The sequence below is a fragment of the Enhydra lutris genome, unplaced genomic scaffold (assembly GCF_002288905.1).
Source record: "Enhydra lutris kenyoni isolate GAN:26980312 unplaced genomic scaffold, ASM228890v2 scaffoldscaffold2, whole genome shotgun sequence".
NCBI classification, from domain to species: Eukaryota; Metazoa; Chordata; class Mammalia; order Carnivora; family Mustelidae; genus Enhydra; species Enhydra lutris.
The window spans coordinates 97372438-97396603 of NW_019154086.1; the positions used below are offsets into that span (position 1 = coordinate 97372438).

Here is a 24166-nt window from a genome sequence, read left to right on the forward strand (position 1 = left end):
CTGCATGGTGGCGTTGGAAAACCCACACAACGGAACTGGTCTCAGAATCATAGGTGTCTTGGTGACTCCATTCCTGCTATCATCAGACTTCCATTGCTTCCTTCTATTTTATTGAAAGGGTTTCAAATACATAAGAATTACAGATAAGGATATAAAACACCTGCATACTTCCCACAGATTCATTCCATGTTAATAATGTATATTTGCTTCAGTTGCTTAATATTTTCAGTAATAAAAGACTAGAGTTGAAGGTCTCCTTCCTGTTCTTCTCCCTAGGTGAGCAACTTGTCCCAGTTTGCCAAGGACTGTCCCTATTGTAGCGGTGAAAATTCTACGTTCTAGGAAATCTTTCAGTCCTGGGAAATCCTAAAATTCATGTGTACCTTTCTCTCCCCCGGATAATTACACACTTACCGCATGCCCATTATTTCCAGTAATACAAAGAATTATTTTACGTGTTTAACTCTACACAAATAGTACCATGTTTTGCACATTCTGTTCCTGTTAACTCTTTCCCACACAGCATTACCAGTTTTGAGACTTACTATAATGATACATTACCATGCACTGATTTATTATAATTGATGTATCCCATTTTATTGTATGAACATACTCTATCCATTTTCTTCTGATGGAAATTTAGGTTGCTTCCAATGTTTTGCCAGTTTAACGTGTCCACCAATATGATAAATATCACCTTTTGCAGATCTGGGAGTTTTATAGGGAATATATGTGGAAGAGGAATTGCTAAACCCCAACATGTACCCGTCTTCATCTTGACCGCACGTGGTCAAATTGTTCCCCAAGTGCTGACAACAGTTTCTGTTTTTCCACGGGCAGTGTGAGTCCCTTCACCTTGCTCACATGGCTCAGTACCTTCTGACTTAAGAGCACTGATAGCCTGACAAGTACGAGATGGTATTTCAGGTCCCTGCTTAACGAGCCAGGTGGAGCATATTCCATGTTTACTGCCCTTTCGCTTTCCTGCTCTATTTTTTTGTCTACACACATGGCCCATTTTCCTATTGAGCATTCTGGTTATTAATCTTTTGTGAGTCATATGAATCGCAAGTATCTTCTCCAAGTGGGAGATTTGCCTTATGCTTTGTCTATGGAATTCTGCTGTCTTGTATATTAAATTTTTTTAATGGAGATATAATTCATATACCATAAAACTCACCACTTAAAAGTATATGGTTCACGGGGTTGGAGATGGATGGGATAGATAAAAGGGATTAAAAGATATGAACTTCCACTTACAAAATAAATAAGTCATGGAGATAAAAATCTTTGTTAAAAAGTATACAGTGTATCGGTTTTTAGTTTTAGCAGTTTTATTTGTGCTTTTCTCTCTCTCTCGTTTTTAAAGATTTTATATACTTGACAGAGAGAGTGAGCTGGAGACAAAGAGCAAGCACAAGTAGGGGGAATGGCAGGCCAGGGAGAAGCAGACTCCCCACTGAGGAGGAGCCTGATGTGGGGCTCGATCCAAGGATCCTGGGATCATGACCTGAGCCAAAGGCAGCTGCTTAATCGACTGAGCACCCAGGCACCCTTGTGCTTTTCTCTTTTATTTTAGAAATCTTTCCCATCCCGATACCGTAATGTCATTCTCTCCCTTTTTAAAAAGCTGTAAATGTTTGCTTCTTGGGTTTAATTAATCCAATAGGAATAGGCTTTGGGTGTGGTGTGATGGAGTGATCGAGTTTAATGTTTACCCATATGGATAGCTAATGCACTGTTTATTAAATAATCTATCCACCTCCACTGGTTTGTAATGCCATCTGCTATCTATCAAATTCCCATATATACATGAGTCAATTTCTAAGTTCTATATTCTATTGGTTTATCTGTGAACCAATATCACATGATTTATTTTCTATAACTTTATAATAAATCTTGATGTCTCCAAGGCATGTCTCCTCACTTTGTTCTTTCTCATATCTGTCTTTTTTTCCCCCCTACTGTCCCACATAAACATTGGCTCAGTCTGTCAAAGTCAACAAAAAAATGGTCCAAAAAATGGGTTTCAATTATAATTTCACTGAATTTACTAGAGTTGAGGAAGAACTGACATATCCCAGTACTGGCATCCTTACTGTATTCCCATCTACAATTTGATAGATCTCTTAATTTCTTCAGGGGTCTCTTTCATCCGTTGAAATTTTTATATATTTGTATTACTCCATAAATGCCACACATATATTATTGCTGTATTTCTTACCAGGTATCTTACCGTTTTTGATGTTGTAAGTGAGATTTTTGTGCTACATAAATATTACATTGTCTGAACGTTGCTGATATATAGAATGCACTGAGTTTTGTACAATGAGCTTGCATGCCGCAATCCTGGTGAGTTCTCATTCATTTTTATGGTCTGAGGAGTACGGGCAATCATATCATTTAAAAATAATAACGATTTAGCTCCTTATTTTCCAATTCTTTTTTTTTTTATTTAAAGATTTTATTTGACAGAGAAAGAGATCACAAGTAGGCAGAGAGGCAGGCAGAGAGAGAGGAGGAAGCAGGCTCCCCATTGAGCAGAGAGCCCGATGTAGAGTTTGACCCCAGGACCCCGAGACCATGACCTGAGCCAAAGGCAGAGGCTTAACCCACTGAGCCACCCAGGCGCCCCTTATTTTCCAATTCTTATCCCGTCTTTTTAACTTATCTTGTTTGTTACACTGACCAGAACAGTAGGATGCTGAATAGAAGGGTTAGATGCTAGCTTACCTTACAGTTGCCTTTATCGGGAAAGGTTATAATATTCTATCACTAAGTCTGGTGTTTGAGGTAGGCGTGGTTTTTGGTGGTGGTGGTTGTTGTTGTTGTTGTTTTTGAGAGATTTATAAGGTGAAGAATTTTCCTCCATATTCTTAGTTTGTTAAATGTTTTCTTTTAACTCTGAATAAGCAATGAATTTTATCAATTGCTTTTCTTTTCAAGGTTAATCTTGGAATTACTCTCCTTTAAGAAGTCTTCCTAGGACCCTAAAGTTGGACTAAAAGTGCCTTCTCTCTCATTCCACCACATTTTGTGCTCTTCCTAGGAGATTACTCTATGCTCCCCAGGAGCTTATTAACAATTCAAGAGCAACAGCCATGTTTGATTCATGGCTAAATCCCCCAGAACCTGGTGTAGAACATAGAATATCTGTATACATATTTATAGATATAATTTCCTGAGAACATATTCTAGAAACTTCATTCCTTTCTAAAAACAAATTATGCTTCTGACATTTAAGCTTAATTTACAAAGGCGATTATGATGAAATAGAATATAAACTTGACTGAAAAGAGTTTCAGATTTCTAGATGTTTATATTTGCTCTTAATAAAATAACCTATAAAATATAAATGGCTTCTGAGAAACACTGACTTAATTTTTATATTACACATAATTTGTTACTACATTTGAAAGCAAATTCATATTTGTTTTAACGTTATATTAATTATTTATCTTTGTGTTATGATTAAAAAGAAGACCCTCCCACAAACTTCTATTTGCTCAGTAAGCACCTTGCAGAGTTGTTTTTCTAATATCTAAATACTAAGAATATTTTAAGTTAATTAATTTAAATGATGTTCTTACCAAAACCAAAAACCTTTCAAAATGCTTTAGGTTCTAGTCAGTATTTGAAGAGCCTCATGTGTTTAATTCAGAATGCTCAGCTACTTAATGAGCATACAACTTCAAATGCCATTTGAAAATATGAAACTTTTTTAACTTGGTTTTGCTTCCATGCATAACATGGATCTAAAATCACAGTGGTGATATTTATTAGCTGTCCTTGTGAGAAACTGTGGGCAATCCATCTTTCACATTTCATTGAGAAGAAAAGAAACTTAACCCCACCAGGATCTCCATTATTAGTTCTTCCTTTTGATTTTTTTTTTCCTCATGGGGATTTTGTGTTAGCTGGATGGTGCTCTGAAATCCCTAGACAGAGCTGCATTTTACAGAGGCAAACTGGAAGAGCAAAAATCTATTTTTGAGTAAAAGGATTAAATCTTATATCTTGTTATCTGGCTCACTAAGTCCAACCTAGGTATTATTGGGTTCATATTCAATATTGGGCAGTTCTTTTTTTCCTCACCTAGCAGTTTCTCTGCATTTCCAGTAAAGTCCTGTTTTTACTCTGTTGCATTACTGATTGTACTTAGGCACTGAGTTACGTCCTCTCTCCCCTTGAATTCTTCCAATTCTGAAGAGTGCTCTACGACCACATCTTCGTGCTGGATCCTCTTTCTTGAGAATGTCAATTAAACTTCATCAACAGCAAGAATTGAAATATCCCTTTCCATATTCATCACAGATGTTTACTTTTCATGGCAAGAGTGGCTGAATGAAATATTTGAGAACCAATTTGATGAGAAATTATTTGCTTCTTGAATTGGCCTGGTCCTCACCTTCAAGCACAGTGAGGCTTTTAATCTTGAGTTAGTTACCCCTGAGATGAAAAATGTCAAAAACGGAGAAATAATTCCAAGGTCACATAATCTGTCATGTTCTAAATAGCGCAACACTACAAAGTGCTTATTCCAAGTGCATTCTCTATGGCATAAAGAAAATAATGTCCACTGGGCACCTTCTCACCTGTGTCCCTTGTCATAGCGATGTCTAAGAATGTGTCATTTCTATATAAAACGAACTATCTTATTTCCAGAAAAATAATGGATTATTTTGTTTCAGTTTTGATAGGTGTGGTCAGTAAAAGTACGTCTATCAATAAAAGTATGTGAAAATCAAAAGGACCTATCTTTTGTCTTCTCTACTTATTCATTTGCCATATTCAAAGTTTAACCTTCACTCTCTAGCAACGTTGAACGACATGGGTTTTTCCAAACTGATCATTTCCTTTCTTCTATCTTTGCCTTTGTAACTGAGACTCTCTCTCTGCAATGTACCTCCCTTTCTTCACTGTCCATGTATGTAAATATCTACTCTTCCTTCAATATGCTGATCCAATGTCATGTTTATGAGACTTTAACCATTTCTTTCTAAACACACACACAAAGACGTAGCTATTTTTTCTCTTCTGGGCCCTCCTATGGCACTTTACAGATTAATTCATCGCATTAGAATTATTTGTCTACACTTTCTTCTCTTATTAGGTTATGAAATCTTAGAGATCAAGGTATACCATTTATTCATTTTTGGATCCCAGAATCTAGCTCAGTATTGTCATGGTAATTAATGGGCACACCATATGTATTTGTAAATAACAAATTTACGTAGTATATGCTAATTTCTGTAAAAGTATTCTTAAATTCTGGAAAATGGTATTTTTTTTATATTGTGCTTATTATCTATAACCATAATGACCAAAAGTAAATATGCTATTTTAAATCAACTTATGTTAAATAGACTTATTGTGATCATTTTGCAATATATACAAATACTGAATCATGATGTTGTACCCTGAAACGAATATAATGTTATATGCCAACTATATTTCAATTAAAAAGTAGATATGCTGATTTAAAAGTTGAATTTTTAAAATTTTTCATAAGGCATAAATAAAATTAAGAATCCCTAATTGAAAAAAGAAAAAAACATGTGGGGTATACAATCTGAATTTATTTGCCAAAATTAACCCATATTTAGAATACAAAATGTCTACAAAGGAGGGACCTGAGTAAAATAAGACTTTGCAACTAAAAGGTAGGTTGAAAGTTAGCTCTTGTGATCTCTTTATAAAATGAGCCAATGTTGTTAATTTGCGAAACAGAAAGATGGGTTGAAGTAAGCAGAGTTAAGGTCAGAACATCTCTAATCTGATCAATTTAGAGGGGCTTCAGCAATGAGGATTGACTGTACCTTACCTTACCAATTTGTGAACAGTCTAGAATGACCCAAATTGCATTTTGCACACTTTTACACAGAGCCAAGATAGCTTCTATTTTGAAAAACAAAAATAGAAACCACATTATAAGCAATTTATAAAATTATTCATTTAGGATACATTACATTCCATCATGTTTATTGCTCTCTTCCTTATTACTTTTCTAATAACTACAAAGATTTAATTTTCTGTTAAGATGACTAAAACGATTTTAGTAAGATTGTGCCTGGATACTTGGAAGAGAGGAAGTGTAGTTTATGAGTTCCAAAATAGTAACATTTGAAAACATGTACATGAAAGAACTTCTGTAAGCATTCTTGGAATGACTCTTTTCCCTATCTACTCCCCCTCACCACAACTTAAAAAAAAACCAAACAACAACAACAAAAAAACCATGGGTGGAGTTAAGAACTCTTTTCAAATCTTAAACAATAAGTGGAAATCCTGAAAATGTATTCTCCTTTATTCAGTGGGGAAAACACTTTAAAGCTTCTCTCTCTCTTTTTTTTCCTCCTAAGAATTGTTTAGCAAAGGATTTACTTAGTGGCTTCTATTTTGAACTGAAAATTCAGTTTTAACAGCCTGAAATATAATGCCATCTGTGTTTCTTCATCTCCCCCCACTTAAAACAATTCTCTTTTTCAAATGTAACAAGTACATGGCCCAAATAACCCAGATAAATACATCAATTCAACTGATTCTTTACTTTAACTAAGGGTAAAATTAAAGAGGATAGAGTATGTGCCATAAAAATGTAAATGTGAATGCAAACACAAAACATACAAGGCACACCTATACATTTAAATTTCTTAAGTTCTAATTAAGTAATTTTGTCTTCTCTATGTATTTACCAGGGTAGAGGTAGCTATGAGTTGAGAAATAAGGGCACAACATATACCATGGTGGATATTAGCAGATGAGACCAGGAGCCGGAGGACCAGAGAATCACAGATCCCTCTGAAGCCACTTTCCTCAAATCTATACCACCTACTCGGCCCACATATACATCAACCCAAAACAGCAATAGCTAGCATGTGGAATTCACTCGAAAATAAAACTGGGATTCAGTAATAATGTATTTTAAATGACTTTAAAAGTGGGAAGTGATATACAAATGTGAAATATCATTATATATTTATATTCAGAATATTCTGAGCTGATTAGTTCCTATAAATAACATTCTGATTGATGTCTAATGTAAGAAGGGGACTTAATCCCTTTTCAACAAGATTCCCATGAGAAAAAATTCAAACATTTTATTTAGAGTTTATTTTGCATCAAAGAATGCTTAAAATTCTACTCATCAATCTTTATTACAGCCTGACATTTCTTATATAGCCATGATAGATTTTAAGACTATCCTGAAATATGATTCTTTATGGCTTTATTCAGAGGGACATGATCTCTAATATCAGCCCCAACTTTGATTCTAGAAAGTTTACATGGTGCCAGCTTTTCTATCCTCAGAATGGAGGATGAGTTAAAAGCCATATCAGTGGACATATCCCTAAAATAGCCAGGAACACTTCCCTTCATGTCTAATCTTTCCTGTTTCCACTAACGCCTTCACGGGGCAGGAGTTAAGCCACAACAGATCGTCTCCCAAATCACCCTGATATCCACTTGAAAAGTAAAAACCAAGGAGCTAGTCCAAGAGGCTAGACTCTTACTGTTACTGGAAATCCATTGGTGATTTTTTTTTATTAATTTTTTTTTAAACATACAATATATTTTTATCCTCAGGGGTACAGGTCTGTGAATCGCCAGGTTTACACATTTCACAGCACTCACCATAGCACATACCCTCCCCAATGTCCATAACCCCCCCCCCCCACCCCCCCTCCCCCCATCAACCCTCAGTTTGTTTTGTGAGATTAAGAGTCACTTATGGTTTGTCTCCCTCCCAATCCCATCTTGTTTCATTTACTCTTCTCCTACCCCCTTAACCCGCCATGTTGCATCTCCTCTCCCTCATATCAGGGAGATCATATGATAGTTGTCTTTCTCCGATTGACTTATTTAGCTAAGCATGATACCCTCTAGTTCCATCCACGTCGTCGCAAATGGCGTGATTTTTGACATTAAGAATTTTTGACATTAGAATTTGATATTAAGATTTTTGACATTAAGAATTTCTAATTTTCTGATTTCTTGACTTCAAGATCTGTGTAGAAGAACTGAGACTTGTATACCCTTCAGACATACAACCCTGAAGGCAGTTCTTGCTTCTTCATTTCCCTTTCCCCAGAAGCAACTCCAAAATAAATTCATTCTTTTCTTTTCTTTTCTCTTTTTTTGAGTGGGGTCCACACTCAGTGGGAAGCCCAACATGGGACTTGAACCCATGACTCAAGATGAAGACCTGAACTGAGATCAACAGTCAGACCCTTAACCAACTGAGCCACCTAGGCATCCCTCCAAAATACATTCTTAATTTGTTTTGGGGAAATGTTCAACACATCCCAGGTGTATATGTTTCATTGATGTTTGTAGTTGGTTACCCCTTTATACTGTTGATGGCCATTCTTCGGCTCTAAACATTTTCCTGAAGTTGTTTAATATGCATTATGTAGAAAATTGACATTTTATATTGCAACTGTTTTTTTATTCATAATACCTCTTTTCCCTGGTATCTACTGAATGGGTTAGACAAATATATGGCAAAATAAAGTAGCATGATTAAATGACAAATTCAGCTTGAAAAACCTTCAACAAAGCAGACAAAAGCATATAATTTATAATATTAAAAAATGATCAACAATATGAATGCAGATGACTAAAACCATTAGTATTCTGGAACACAAATTGAGCAGTAAAAGAATACTTTTAAACTCCCTTCTAATAAAAGCAGCTTATTTTGCATATCAATTCGTACCTTTTGTCAATAATATAACACATCAGATAGTGATGAGCATTTAGTATCTCCGTGAAGATTTTATGTCAATAATGACTCTCAAAATTTCTTGCCCCTACCTATAATGTAGTATTTTGTGAAAGCCCAACCAAGCAATGGGAAAGAGCATCAATATTGCCAAATCTGACCAGTACTCACGAGAGGATATTCCCAATATAAGCATAGTAGGAGCAACAGTAGGGTGTGGTCCCATCACAGCAGTAAGATCTGCAGTCTTTCCCACACTGAGCAAGGCAATCCTCTGCAAAATAAACACCATATAAGTCCTTATGGTTCTGAAATCATAGCTTCATGAAAAAGTCTTCTATTTCATATCTCACTCAGTCAATGACCACTCTTCAGTGCATTTAGATATTCATTTTATGTCATCAGAATTCCAAGACACGTGTAAGCATCAAAACTAGTCTTCCTTCCCTCCTGGCCATCAATCTAGAAGTGGCAAAGATCATTTGTTTTTGAATTTCCTGATCAAGCACCATAACTGGTAGTCAGAATTGTTGAATGAGACACTGAAAGGAGAAATGAATGATCCAGAAAATCAGTCATTCAATTTTTCAATAGAATTCTTTTTTTTCTCAATAGAAGTCTTATAATAATTTTGAAATGATCAAGTCTTGACTTGAGAGTAGTACTCCCAATTAGCATCATTTTATAGAAAGTGTTATTGACATTATAAAGTCAACTGGAAGTAATTTTAAAATAATATATATTTTCATGACAGTGTACTATGTGTTATCCTTTCTCTACATTTTTTATCTTAATAATTACAGTTTGCACACATAAGGTAACATGAATGAGTCCGCACATCCTTTGTCAATCCATCTGGACTGGAAGATAATAAGTTAGTTGTACGAAGACGTTCCTGTATGTAACTAACTTGTAAATAATTAAGAATTTATTTAATGCCAGATTTAAGAATCAATAAGTTATGAAACAGCACTGTGGAAAAGGGGAAAAGGTATTTTCTGAGTAAAAAGGACATGTTGGAACTGATATAACCAAATTACTGTCTTTCCCCCCCGCTTTTTTTTTTTTTTTTTTTTTTTTTGGTAATGAAAATTAGACCCAAAATGCTGAATAAAAGTTACCCTAGTTTTTAAAAATTCTTTGTGCCACCTCAATGATTTATGTTAAGATTGTCATTTAAGTATACTCATTTAAGTATACTTAAGTATACTCAGTATCCATTATAATTTATAATGGATAGGTGAGTTTCATGTACATGACTAGGAAAACATTAAGTTATAAACTGGCAATTTAAATTATATGTTTAAGAACCACAACATAATTCCTTTCCAGATCATTCTCTAAAGATAACATCAACTATGTTCTAAATTATATAACACTTTTGCTTTACTGTCAGATCATAACTGAAAGGTGCACAATGTTACACTGTGTCTGGATGTCCACATGATTGATTTATCTAGAAAGGAAAATTCATATTTTGTTTTTAAATCATCTCCCTGGCAGGATGATTTTTGACAAATTGATGTGATCAAAAGTTCCTTCACTTTGTCAATGTCACATGGCTTTTGTAGAGTAAGTGAAAACATTCGTATTTTTTCCCTCAATTTTATTTCTACCCTAATGTTTTCTTCTGAGATGTCATAATTACACTCGTAGATTCAAAACCACTGCTAAATTTTCAAGACAGAAACACAAGCTAATGATGTCACAACAGTGTATGCTTTTTGCAGAGTACATCACACTTTTACAGGCTATTTATTTACCATTTTCTCAGTGAATTTCTATAGCTCTCATTTTCAGTGCTGTTTAGTGAATTCAAATATTTAGACTAGTTCGTAGTCTCAAGAGGTTTCACAGGTATGTTTTGCTCCATGTTCTTTAAAGCCATTTAGACAGTGGGAAAGCTAAGGTCCCCACTTCTGTCTGAGCAAGACAACCCCTGTGTACGTAGCTTCATGGGCTGCCTCATGAATGATGCCAGTAAGTGATGTCTTACTCAGCCCTCCGTGAATATCAAAGATCCAATTACTATTATTGTATTCCAATTGCTACTATTATAAGGACACAGTGTTATCAAAATATTTTGAACCAATGTTACAGGAAACCAAGCCCACTATCTTGTAGCCAAGAAGCTGGATTATACCTGCAGCAAACATCAAGATCATGTCACACATTGTTCATTATTTTTTATGGCATTTTCCAACACTCCTGTCCACTTCCCATAACTAAACTGAAAAGGGAAGATTTAATAGTACAGTAAATACATTCACAATTGCATTTCCAAACTGAGATTTTGACCACCCTCAAATCTTATTTTAATCTGTTAGTTACTTTCTCCAGTTTATTTGAGAATAATTCTATGAAGATCAGATTTGGAAGATGCTAGAGCATTTTCCTGTAAAGAATGGAACATTCCAATTGTTTTAGAAGATAAATGATATTACTTCTAATATTCAAGTTAATATCCTTGAAAAATAGCCAGTTGAAACTTCCTTCAGTGACTTTAATTAAAGGCATGATCTGGAAGAAGGTTCTCTAACCCTCACCCCGCCTTAAGGAATGTGTAGCACAGGAAAAGCAACATCTGGCCTCAAGCACTTGCTCAGAAATGGTTCTTGTAAGCTACAGCTGAGGATAAGAGAGGAAGGAACAGGAGGGGACAGAAGCCACTGGCTGAGGCGGGGAAGGTAAAACCTTGGCCAAATCCTGTCTTTGTCGCCTGCAGTGGGTGTTGGATAATAATATAAACTTTACTGGGTCTCTTTCCAAAGGTGGTTCCAAGGCAAAACACGATGCTTTAGGTAAAGAAACTCTGCTCTTACCTCATTAACGAATGCAACATGAATTTAATGCATTTGCTTTGGGGGAAAATAATTCAGGCTAAGGGTAATGCATCTACTTGGGTTTTTGTCCCATTAAAGCTGGCAGTTCATTTAACAAAGTGTCTCAGCTAGTACAGCTGCATTGTCTCCCCACTTAACTCCAGTCCTGATTTCCAGCCACATCTCTTAGTTCCAACCAAAATGAATTATCTAGTTTTGCAAATAGGTATCTCATGGTTTTTGCCTTTCTTCACATTATATCCTACTCCATTCCCTTACGTCCAAAGCTTCCCAATCAAAGGTCTAGTTCCTCAAATTCCTTCTTAATTCAATTTTTCTGAGCAAGTTTATTGAACTCTTCTTATGGGTCAGGTATTTTGCTAGTCTCTGGATATTATACTGAAAAAAAAAAAAAAAACAGACAGACATCATCTTCATAGAGCTTACACTCCTGAGCCAGAGATGAGGTCCCCTCCTGGGAACACCTGTAGTGCTCGACCATACTTATAGGCACAGCCTTCTGTATTTTAAAGTAGACACACCTTGTCTCCCAGACAAGACTCAGAACATGGCTTCTGCCTTATACATCACACAAAATGTTTCACTCAACAAATACTGGGTGAATAAATATGGCATGCATAAAAGGGTTTCTGAAGAAATGAGTTCAGGAATTAACACAAAAGAACACACTAACTAAACATTCCTTATCAAAGACAATAACTCAATTCAGTATTACTGGCTTGTGATTACTTTGTAACTTACTAGGGAGGGATGAGGAAGACAGAAGAAATGAATGGAGGAAAACTTTTTCTAAACTAACCAAACTTGTTGCCAGCCAGCCCTGCAGATTTCCTGAACCCCAGGGACTGTGCACCTAGCACTGGGGGCACAGGAGAAAGGAAGGAAAAGTGTGCACATTAGAAGCTTTCAGTTTACCCCTGGGAATAAAAAGGACAAAAGAATAAGTTGTTGTTCATGGGTGTGACTGAGTAAAGATGAGTGAGGTCGTGTTCTATTTTCTTATTTTTGTTTTCTTTGGATAAACAGAGGACGTAGAAAGAATCATTGTTTCAAATGAACTAGTAAGATTTTAATATAAAACTAATATTAATGCAATTGTTTCTTTCAGTCTCTCAAATTCTGGAAACCTCACACACACTATAAGTAAAAGAAATAACCATGGTAAACAGGTTAGAATGTGGCTTCTCCTCATTGAATAGGAAGTAGTTTTCCTACTTTTATAAATTTTTGTGTTTGAAAGTCAGCATTTTCCTTGCAATAAAATATCTTTTAAATAACTTATAGACAGCCACTAATTTACATTTTAATGTACAAATGGAAAATTTCTATAGGAGTCTGGGGAGTCATTTCTGGCAAGGTTGAATGGGTTCAATTCTTTTGATGTTCCAATAACAATGTTGAAGAACATGTTCATTTCAGTTGCAATATCTTTGTAAGTATCAGAAGCTAAATCAGTGCTACCTAAACTTACTACTGCCTGTGATTTGTGTCCTAGGAAGTGGGAGACATAAAAACATTTTACAAACAACTTTGCTTTTAGCTTGTTTTATGAATACAAAACAGATGCAAAACCACATGTGTAACTAACTTTATATATAAATAACCAATGAAAGGCCATTTTGAGCTCCCTCTCAGTCACAAAATGAGAAAACCGCTTTGCTCCATCAATTATTAGCAATTCTCAAGAAGAATAATTAGGAGGAGAGAAATGAAATTCCTTTCACCTATCAACAGTGTTTAACGAAATCAGTGAAAACAGATGAGTCTCTGGGTGAATTTTCACCCCTCAAAAGCCTTATATTTGAACTCAAAGCATCCAATTACCCAGACAACTACACTTGAGAATGATCTAAAGAAACAAAACAAAACAAAACAAAAACCCAAAGATCTAAAGCTTTTTATTTCGAAATATTTAGACTGCGGGGGTAGCAGGCATGGAAAAGTCACCACGTTACCTTGTTTTAAAACTTCAACAAATATATCTAACCTCAGGTGCTTTTTCAAGATGCTTTTCTCCCACTCTCAGCCTCTGCCCTCAACCCTCAGATTCCCGAATCGTGGATGGGATGCGATAAATTTTTATGCTATCCAGAGAGTAAAATCCCTTAAATGTGGGGCTGGGGTTTTTAAGTTTCTTGCGGAGAGGGAAAGGAAGCGAAAAGGAAGAAGGGAAAGTTAAAGAAAATGAACAAAACAAAACAGCGTGGAGGTCGAGCCCAGGGTCCCGGCGCGCCGGCTTCGGTGGCAGCCCCGCGGGGACCACACAGTCTTCGCCCTCCCACCAAGGTCCCCGTGCGTCCCGCCCAACCCGCGTTGTCCCGAGGGTGATCCAGGCTCAGTCCCAAGTCCCCTTCCCTTCTTCCGCCACCCCAAGCCACTGACCTGCGTAGATAAAAAGCAGGACCAACTTCGGAAGCAAGATCCCTGGACACCCGGGCAGCCTCCGCGCGTCCATCCAAGCCGGTGGCCGGAGGTTGCGCGCCAGGACGGACGGACAGACACTGGAAAGGGGGCTGGGAGCGAAGGGAGAACCCCAGACACGGGAGCGGCTGCAAGACGTTCAGAGGGAGAGGGCAACACTCCCGAGAGGGGGGTCGCGGGGAGACCGGGCCATTGCTCTGGGAGCCTTCGAGGGGAGCCCGGGCCGGCCGGCGCAGGGCTGCGCTGGGACCGAGGTCTCTTTGTCTCCGCCCGCGGCTCTCAGGCGGCAGACCAGGCAGCCCGCTCCTGCGTCCTGGGCCACCCGGGCTCACATTTCATCTCCGCGGGTGGCACCGACGTGGGGCGGGGGGCGGGGGGTGGCCCCGACTCCTCCCTACCCTCCTGTTCTTGCTTCTGTAGAGAGCGACTCCCTTAGCTAGATGGAACTTTTTCTAACCCTATGTTTTGACCATTGCTGTGCAGTTTAAAAAGCTCCTTTTTCTGCCTGCCCTCTACTCCAGTTTTTCCTTTAGAAGCAAAAATAGGTGAAGAAGAATTTAGTTTTTTTTTTATCTTTGAACAAATGTAGGGAATTTTCAGGATTGAAGGTACTGGACAAAGAAAGCCAATAAAGAAAGCCAAGGAGAACTGGAAAGTACAGAAATGGTGTAAGGTGTTTCTGCTGAAAGGTGAAAAAATGTTTATTTGTTAAACATCTAAAGCATTGTCAGTAAAGTCATGGAAAACAAAAAAAGAATACACTGTCATCACTGTTATTTGACACTGTTCTGGAGTTACTGGCCTATGCAATTAGACAAGAGAAAGAAAAAGAGAGGTATAAAAATTGGGAACAAAATTGTCATTTGCAAATGATATGCTTGTGTATGTGGAAAAGCAATAGAACAGCTCTACTACTCTTAACTAGAATTAAGTGAATAAAGAATCATTTTCATTCATGCAAAAAAAATCAGGAAGTTCTCAGTTTTATGCATGAAAGAAAAAAGGAAATGAATATGTGAATAAAGATAATTGTTGATTAAAGAAAATCCAATACCAAAAGGTAACAGATTTTTCTAAATTCATCTAGAAGTCTGGGAGTTAAACTGAACTTAATAAAAATATCAACATGAACTTTTTTCAAACCAATCTTATTCTAAAGATTATGTAGAAAATTAAACATGTAAGCATATCTATTAAAAATAAGAGTAGGGGTGCCTGGGTAGCTCAGTTGGCTAAGCATTTGCCTTAGGCTCAGGCCATGATCTCAGGGTCCTGGGATCAAGCCCCACCTCAGGCTCTCTGTTCAGTGGGGAGTCTGTTTTTCTCTTTCTCTCTCTCAAATAAATAAAATAAATCAATTACTTGATAATAAATAAAATAAAAGTCAAGTAATTGATTTATTTTATTTATTATTTATTATTATTAACTTAATAAAATAAAATAAAATCTCTTAAAAACGAGAGTGATTGGAATGGGATAGGCATCAACAGAAAATAAATGTAATATCACAATAATTGAAAAAGTTTTGACTGATACAAGGATAGGCTCAATGGAACAGAATGGAGAATATAAAAATAGAGATATTTATATATGGAAATTTAATTTATAGTTTTTAAAAAAGATAGTTTTAAAGCAGAAGAAGAAATGATGGGGTATTCAGTGAATTGTGTTGGGGCTTTAAGTAGGCATCTGTGGATTCTTATCTCCTTTCATCAATATCAATTTCATATGAATTAAAAATTTAAGCTTAAGATGCAATTATAAACATATTAGATAAAAGAATAAGAGGATGACATGTAAATAATTATGGAATAATTATGGAAGTCTTGTCTAGGCATTATAAAAATCTCAGATGTTATAAAAGAAACAAATTGACCAATCTGACTCCATAAGAATTAAAACTTTCTATATATGATAAGCCACATATTAACTGGCAAAAATATTTATAATGCATAAGATAGACAAAGTCCTGATCTCCTTAGTATATAAAGAACTTAAAGAATCAATAAGGAAAAGAAAGCCAATAGAAAACTGACCACGGATATTAATAAATCCATCTATATCTACCCACCTTTCTATCTCTAGTCTTCTAAACATACTATCTCCCCCCAAAGAAAAAAAAGTAAAAATCAAATTGATAGTGAGACATCATTTTTCTTATGTCAGATCAACCAAAAAAAAAAAAAAATCCCATCTTTTAAGGAGAGAAATGTGTCAATATGCATCAAGATTCAAATACACATGCAATGTAATCAGTCCTCCTCTAGGAATTTAGTCCTATAAATTTGCTGTTGCATGAATGTAAGAAGATGCGAGGAAAAATTGCCTTCAAAATATATATACCCTGAGATCCCTAGTGTGTTCTATGCCTCAGTGAAGTTTTAGCCATCCACCAGCCCAAGAAGAAGCCTGGTCAGCGGGGTGCCTGGGTGGCTCAGTAGGTTAAGCCTCTGCCTTCTGCTCAGGTCATGATCTCAGGGTTGTGGGAACGAGCCCTGCATCGGGCTCTCTGCTCAGTGGGGAGCTTGCTTCCTCTTCTCTCTCTGCCTACCTCTCTGCCCAGTGGGGAGCTTGCTTCCTCTTCTCTCTCTGCCTACCTCTCTGCCTACTTGTGATTTCTCTCTCTGTCAAATAAATAAATAAAATCTTAAAAAAAAAAAAAAAAAAAAGAAGCCTGGTCAGCTCCTTCTCTCTCTCTCAATCCCAAAAGCTGATTTATCACCAAGTTTTACTCATTGTGCACCTGAACAACACTCACATATGTTTGCATTTTGGTTCTATCTCCACTTTAATCTAGGCTCTTAGAGTCTCCATTACAACCAGTCTCCCTGCCTCCAAGGATAATTCTCTAGACTGAAGTTAGAATATTTCTTCTTAAACTACAGATTTTATCACATCCACTCACCCGTTTAACACCTAGTTCATTCTTCTCAGTCTTGGGTTAAAATCCAGACATTTAATCCATGGTTTTCAGAAACTTTATCACAGGTCCTGTTGCTCTTAACCTAATCCCGACATTCTGCCTAGGAGTACGATTTCTGAATAACTGGGAGAACGTCTAAAGAACTGGGAGAATAACTGGAGGAAGTTTAGAGAGACAGGATTTCGAGTTCTAAGAGAAGATGCAGTTGTCAGTCAGTATTTGCAGAGCTGGAGAATGATACTGAAGCCTTTTGGAATAGAAAGATGCTTGCCTCTGCAGATGAAACCGGCTGTAGGACCCCAGTCCTGGAATGGAGGAGCAGGCATCTAGTGATGAAGGACAGGACTATGCCTGCCAAACTGTTGCACACAGCTCTGGGAGACACTGCCCAATGCCACTGCTGCCAGAAGGAAGTTGAAGTGTTGATCAGAGTGGCCTCTTCCAGCTTGCTTTTGAGAACAGACAGCCTCTCCTCATATTCTTCAATGGAGCGACCAAGCAAGCTTACTTGCTGGTTCACCATTGCAAAAGAAATTCCACCTTAAAGTAGTCAGGTGCTAAGGAGACCTGATTCAATTGACATCCAAAGACAAAGAAAGATATCAAGCCATTTAAGGAAATTAAGGAAATGTGGTAGCTTAAAAAAAGAATTTGAAAAAATTCTTTTTGAAAAAATTTTTTTTTCAAAAAAAAAAAAAGAAAGAATAGGTATATATATATATGGATGGACATGTATACACAAAAAATGAAATGAAAGACCTTAAAATAGAGCATTAGAGGTCAGAAAAGAGTTTCTGGAAGTTGAAATAAAACTTGATTTGAAATTTTAAAAATATCACAGAAAAAGTTATAAAATTGTCACAGATGAAAAAACAACTTAAGCTGTTAAATCAAATAGCATATTTAATAACAGAAAAATATGCAATGAAATAGATGATGAATAAAAATATAAGAAACGCTAAGGCACACAGAAGAGACCAAATATGGAAATAATATGCAAGCTAGAAACAGTTTTAAAAGAAACAACAAGTGAAGAAGCAAACATTTGAAAGATTTTTTTTTAAATTCTAAGCTATAATAACATTTGCATTTTCAAATTTAAAATGGTGAGTTAGTTCCAAGAAAACTTTTTTTTTTTTTTAAAGAGGCATGCAGGGAGGATGGGCTAGATGGGTGATGGGCACTGGATATTGTATGTAAGTGATGAATCACTGAATTCTACTCTAGAAATGATATTGCACTGTATATTAATGAAGTAAAGTTTTAATGAAAAAACAAATTAAAAACTTTCAAAAGAGACATACATATATACATATCCTAGACACCTATTTGTACTAGTATAAATTTAAAATCACATAATTTTTTCTGTATAATACAAAATTTTTTCTTAAGAAGAGAATTAGACAAACATCAGATTTCTCATTTGGAACCTTAGAATTTAAGCAAGTGAAAATATTTCTACACCTTCGAAAGATAAAGACTATAGACCAAGAATCTTATTTCCAAATCAGATTCCAATATGTTTATAACATTATTTATTATCATTTTAAGACATGATAAAGAGCTTACGTATCCCACAGAAGTAGAACAGTTAAGTGAATTATGATACATGCAAATTATGGATTAATATCCAATACTTCAAAATAATGAGGAAAGTCTTTATGATATATAGTTAGGAGGAAAAATGGGAGAGGAAAATATCCAAGGGAAATAACCCATGGATAAACATATTGTGCTATATATCCATGCAGTGAAACATTGCTTGACAGTGAAAACAAGTTTGAAGAATCTGCAACAACATGAGTGAATCTGTGGAAGAGTATGCTGAGCAAAGAAGCCAGACACAAACAAATCACTGCCTAATACTGTTTACATGAAATTCTAGAAAAGGCAAAATTAATTTATAATGACAGAAAGCAGATTAGTGGTTGCCTGGAAATGGCGGTAGGAATATAAATTTGATGGCAGAAAGACGTGAGGGAACTTTTGTGGGGTGATGGCAATGTTCTATATCTTGGTAATGGTGGCCCTTACCCTGGTGTATGCATGCGCTGAAGTCATGGAAATGTACGTGACAAATGAAGTCATGGAGAAGTACACTTAAAATATGTGCTTCAGTGTATGTAAATTATACCTCAAGGAAGCAGAGTTTTTTTCTTAAAGATTTATTTTAGAGAGAGAGTGAGCTAGGGGAGGGACAGAGGGAGAGAGAATCCCAAGCAGACTCCCCACTGAGCACAGAGCCCAACATGGGGCTTGACCCCAGGACATTGAGATCGTGACCTGAGTCAAAACCAAGTCAACTGCTCAGCTGACTAAGCCACCTAGGCACCCCAAGGAAGTTGATTTTTTTAAAAGCTATCACTAGTGCATATATGGGAGATAAGAGTACAAACAAATTTGTGAAAAAATAGCTATTTTTGACCCTTGGAGTTCTAATCATTATTTAATAGTTTCCCCAAATTTTTACTACAGCTCTACATTGCTCTTAACATACAATAAATGCTGGCTTTAAAAAGAACCATCCATCTTTTGCAATATTATTTTCATTATTAAACTCATATCTGTGGAGAAGATTTAATAATACAGAAAAATCTCAAGGTCTAAGGAAGAAACAAAACTGCATTTCCTTTGGAAACCTATTTAGTGATTATATAGATATGTACTTCTTTATTTTTGTTTATGTGTTTTGAAAATACTTTATAATAAACATGTATTCTTTTATAATGAGAACAATGGGTTTTTAAACAAACTTTTAGTCTGATCATGTCAATTAGAGTGGATATTTCCTAACAACTAATATGAAAGTAGATAGTAGTGCATTTTGAAAATTGAACAGTTTTATCTCCGAAGATATTTTAATTTCTGCCGTAGTTCTGAAACTTTAAGAGACATATTCATCAATGAGCATTAATTAGTATATCATGTGTAATTTGGTGCTGCATTTATATTATAGTTCTGCCTTAGGGTGACGTATAAACCAACACTTTAAATGTCTGAAGATGATTAAAAAGTTGTAGGTAATATATGAGAGGTGAGTCATTTTAACCTATAGTCTTATTTTAGAACTAGAGAGAACAGAACAGGATTTCACAGATTGTCCAGGTCATTTTCCCTGTTTCATAGATGAGAAAACTATGGATAAATTACCAAGTCAGTTAGAGGCTCAGCAAGTTCCTCTGTGGAGAGATCGCATATCAGATTTTGATATGACATAATAAAGAATGCCTGATTTTGATAATAATTCCCTTTAAGTTCTTCTGATCCACACTTTCTTTCTTCAAATAATTTATTTCGTTATATAGTCCAACTAGTATAACTTCTCACAATTAGTTACTTATTAATAAGTAAAAATAGTCAAACATTTTGTGTACATGAAAGTCTTCTACTTGCGTCTGGTCTTTATACTCATTAGAAGGTGTCTGGATGCCAAGAAAAGTAAGATACAGACAAAGGCAAAAAATCTGGAAGCAAGCAGAACCAATACCACCATCACTAAAACAACAGCATGAAGAAGAAAAAGGGAGATGTCCTAAAATATGGTATTCGTGGCATAGAAAGAATGTTGTTGGCTTATTTTGTGCCAGAACCATTCTAGGTTCTCTAAGATTTTAATTAGTACTTTCAACATCCCAGTGAAGTGGGTACTATCCGTATCACCCTTGTTGTATGAGCAGTCATTGAGACCAAGCATCGATAAATAACTTGGCCCAAGGTCACACAGAAATAAGTGGTGTCCTGATAATGTAACTTCAGAGATGAGCCTCTACCCTTAACCATAGAGGCTAAGTTATCTTTCAAAACTAGGAGCTTGTTTGGATTTGATGAAGTTTAAGATTCCCAGTTTGACCATGTCAGAAACAAGAGATGGAGTACTTGGCCGATGAGCTTTCTCAATGGCAACTGTTTCCATTAGTTTCAGTAAAGCTTACTGACCATCTCTAGTGTGCAAGACCTAGTACCAGCTGTGAGAAGGCTTAAAGAAAGAGCCTTCTTTCAAGCTTTTTGGAAAAGCAGTTTAACAAAAGCTCAAAGTACTATTGGTTGTAGTACTTCTTCTCCCTCTGATCTATGTCACACCATAAAAATCCTCATTATGATGACATGTTCCTTATGTTTTGGAAAATCATTCCCACTTGGGTATTATCTCATTTAGTCAACCTAACAATCCTAAAATGGACTGTGTGTCTATTATTATTATTTTCTTTTTGCTTTGTATTACTATAACTATGTTATAGTTTAGAAGTATAGTTCTGAAAGCCTTGTGGGTTTCAGAAAGACGTGCAAAATCTGTTAAAACACAGATCTCCAGACCTACCTCTGATTCACTAGGTTTAGGCAAATTGCCCTTTAAAAGTCCTCATTTGGGGGCACCTGGGTGGTCTGACCGGTTAAGCATTTGCCTTCAGCTCAGGTCATGATCCTGGAGTTTAGGGATCGAGCCCTGCATTGGGCTCCCTGCTCAGCAGGTAGTCTGCTTCTCCCTCTCCCTCCTCCTGCCCATGCCCCTCTCCAATAAATAAATAAATCTTAAAAAAAAAAAAAGTCCTCATTGTATGTCTCCCGAGGATATTTGATGGACATCTCAAATCAAAAGTGAGTTTTGAGTTTATGGAGGTGCCCACTCAGTATGGCCGTATTAGCTTTTCAAAGGAAATTTGGGAGAGAGTTCATGTAAGAACCATATGCTTTGAAATATTATTTTAGTTTAAAAAGTCTGTCTATAGGGAAGTAAGTTCACTGAATAATACATCTTGGAAATCACTCCATATGAGTTCATAGGTATTGTTTTCATTCATTTTTTATTGCTCCAGGATTTCTGGGAAGATGGCAGAGTAGGAAGATCATAAACTCATCTCGTCCCTTGGACACACCTAGACAACAACCACATCAGTGCACCCAACTCAGAAAATGACCTGAAGACTGGCGAAACAGACCCTCCACAGTTAATCACAGAGAAGAGGCCACATCAAAAGGATGGGAAGGGTGGAGACATGGTCAGGAACTAAATTCCTAGGGAGACTAACCACAAATATGGGGAACCCCACAATCACAGGGATGGGACAAGAGCAGACCCACACCCAGCACCTCAGGCACTGGGGACCTGCACCAGAAGACAAGTCTTCAAAATATTTGGCTTTGAAAACCAGTGGGCCTTAACTTTACAAGTTTTTATAACTAGTGCGCCTTAACATCAGGAAATTTAGAAATCAGTGCACAGGAGAACAACTTGGGAGAGAGGGAGGATGGTAGAAAACAGTCCCCCCCACTTCCTTTAAAGATTCAGTATAACAACCTCCCAGGAACTACATAGAGATAGCAATTTGAAGGGTCCTGGGGAGGAAGGAAATTTATTTACTAAACTCAGAACAAATCCTGGAGGGAAGGGGATCTTTAGGAAAATTCTCCAAGAACTGAAGAGCTGGTGGGTACCATTCCTCCCTACCCGCACCCCCCCCCCCAGCTTAGATACATGGCTACCCGTAACAACCAGCACAAATACCCTCCATCATCTTTTATTGCTCTGTAGTATTCTGTTGTAGGTGTGTACCATAGTTTTCTAATATGTTGGAGCATTACAGTGTCCAATATTTCACAATTTCCAATGATGCTGCAATAAATAACCTTGAAAATATGTATCTTCTTATTACTGTATTTGCAGGGTAAGTTCACAGAAGTACAATTGTTGAGTTGAAGGGTAAATGCATATGTACTTTTGTTAAATATTGCTAAATTCTCTCAAAGAGAGAATGTACCGTTTTTCCATTTCTACCAGAAGTACATGTGAGTGCCTGTTTTTCCCTAGCTTTTCCAGTATAATGCATTGTTAAGCCTTCAAGTTTGTCTGCTTTGTCAGTTTGATGAGATAGGTGGGATCTCTTGCATTTCTGTTATTATGAGTGAAAATGAACATCATTCCATAGGCTATTTTTTTTTAAAGATTTTATTTATTTATTTGACAGAGATGACAAGCAGGCACAGAGGCAGGGGGGGTGGGGTGGGGAGGGAAGCAGGCTCCCTGCTGAGCAGGGAGCCTGATGTGGGGCTCGATCCCAGGACCCCGGGATCATGACCTGAGCCGAAGGCAGAGGCTTTAACCCCCTCCATAGGCTATTTTTAATCATTTTGTGAATTATATACTTAAACCTTTGCCCATTTTTCTATAGGAGTTTGGTGGGTTTTTTCATCAATTAGAAAAAGTTTTTTATGTTAGACCTTTTAAAGTGATACATTTTGCAATTTTTTCCTACCAGATTTTTGTCTTTTGATTTTGTCTGTGTTGCTTATGCCATGCAAATTATTTTAATTTGCAAGAGGTCAATTTTTTTTTTCTTTTCTTTCTTTCTTTTTTTTTTTAGTCTCTGACTTTCAAAGTCATGATTGGGAAACATTTTCCTACTCCCAGGTTATAGAGGAGAGCACCTTCAGTAACCATCCTTGAATGCTTTCATTTTACACATTTAGGTCTCTTTGATGTTAGGTGCATATTTCACAAGGGTAACAGGATATAAAATTAGCATGCAACAATCATTAAGCATTTAAGTACACAAATCATAACCAGTTAGAAAATATTACTGTTGTCTTTGTTGGTGTAGGTTGTATGTGGAGATTTGAAATCAGATGGCCACCATTGTCTTGCAGTTGGAGATCTAGGTGCATTTATTTTTAATGGAATTTGGAATTTTTCAAGTGGATAATATGTTCTTTGTGATGTAGTGCAGAGACTGATATGGAAAAACTAACGTAAAGTCTCTGTAGTAAAAACATAAATGGAAACTCACTCTGGAGGGTTAAGCACAGATGCAGATGTGGTTCATATTAGCAACAGTTTTATATTCTGAGCTGATAAAAAGATCTCACCTTACTAAGAGGGTAGGCAGGAGAAATCTTTCAATTAACTGAAGGTAGTTTCCCAATTTATGTTACTCTGAAGTAATAATACATTAAATTATTTTTTGGAAAAAGAAAATTGTCATCCATGTTCCTGCCAGTTTCTTCTTCTTCGAGGTGCGTGGGCTATGTGATCATTTAGTCTTTGTATACACACATAAGTTCACATAGTTGAAGGGTTGTGTCTGCTCAATTTTGTGCCCGGCGTTTGTATCAGTTGACATTGAATTCCAAGCATTTTCAGTATTTGGACAGTCTTCATAATCGTTTTTGTCAGTAGTTGCTTAAAATTCCATTGGATTGTTTCAGCATATTTGACTTCACCCTCCCTTTATCCCTGCAATAGCATTTTTGTGTCCTGCC

The 24166-nt window shown here is 36.5% G+C and overlaps 1 protein-coding gene across 1 annotated transcript in view; it reads right to left on the reverse strand.

The window, feature by feature from the left end:
• LOC111150629 (cysteine and tyrosine rich 1) overlaps positions 1-14162 on the reverse strand; it is a 93786-nt gene extending 79624 nt beyond the window's left edge. The window contains exons 1-2 of the mRNA XM_022508121.1: positions 13951-14162; positions 8897-8999 (exon numbers count right to left, since the gene is read on the reverse strand). Of these exons, the coding sequence (XP_022363829.1) occupies positions 8897-8999; positions 13951-14023 (176 nt within the window). The 5' untranslated portion in view covers positions 14024-14162. The remainder of the gene's footprint in view (positions 1-8896; positions 9000-13950) is intronic.
• Positions 14163-24166: the final 10004 nt, after the last annotated feature.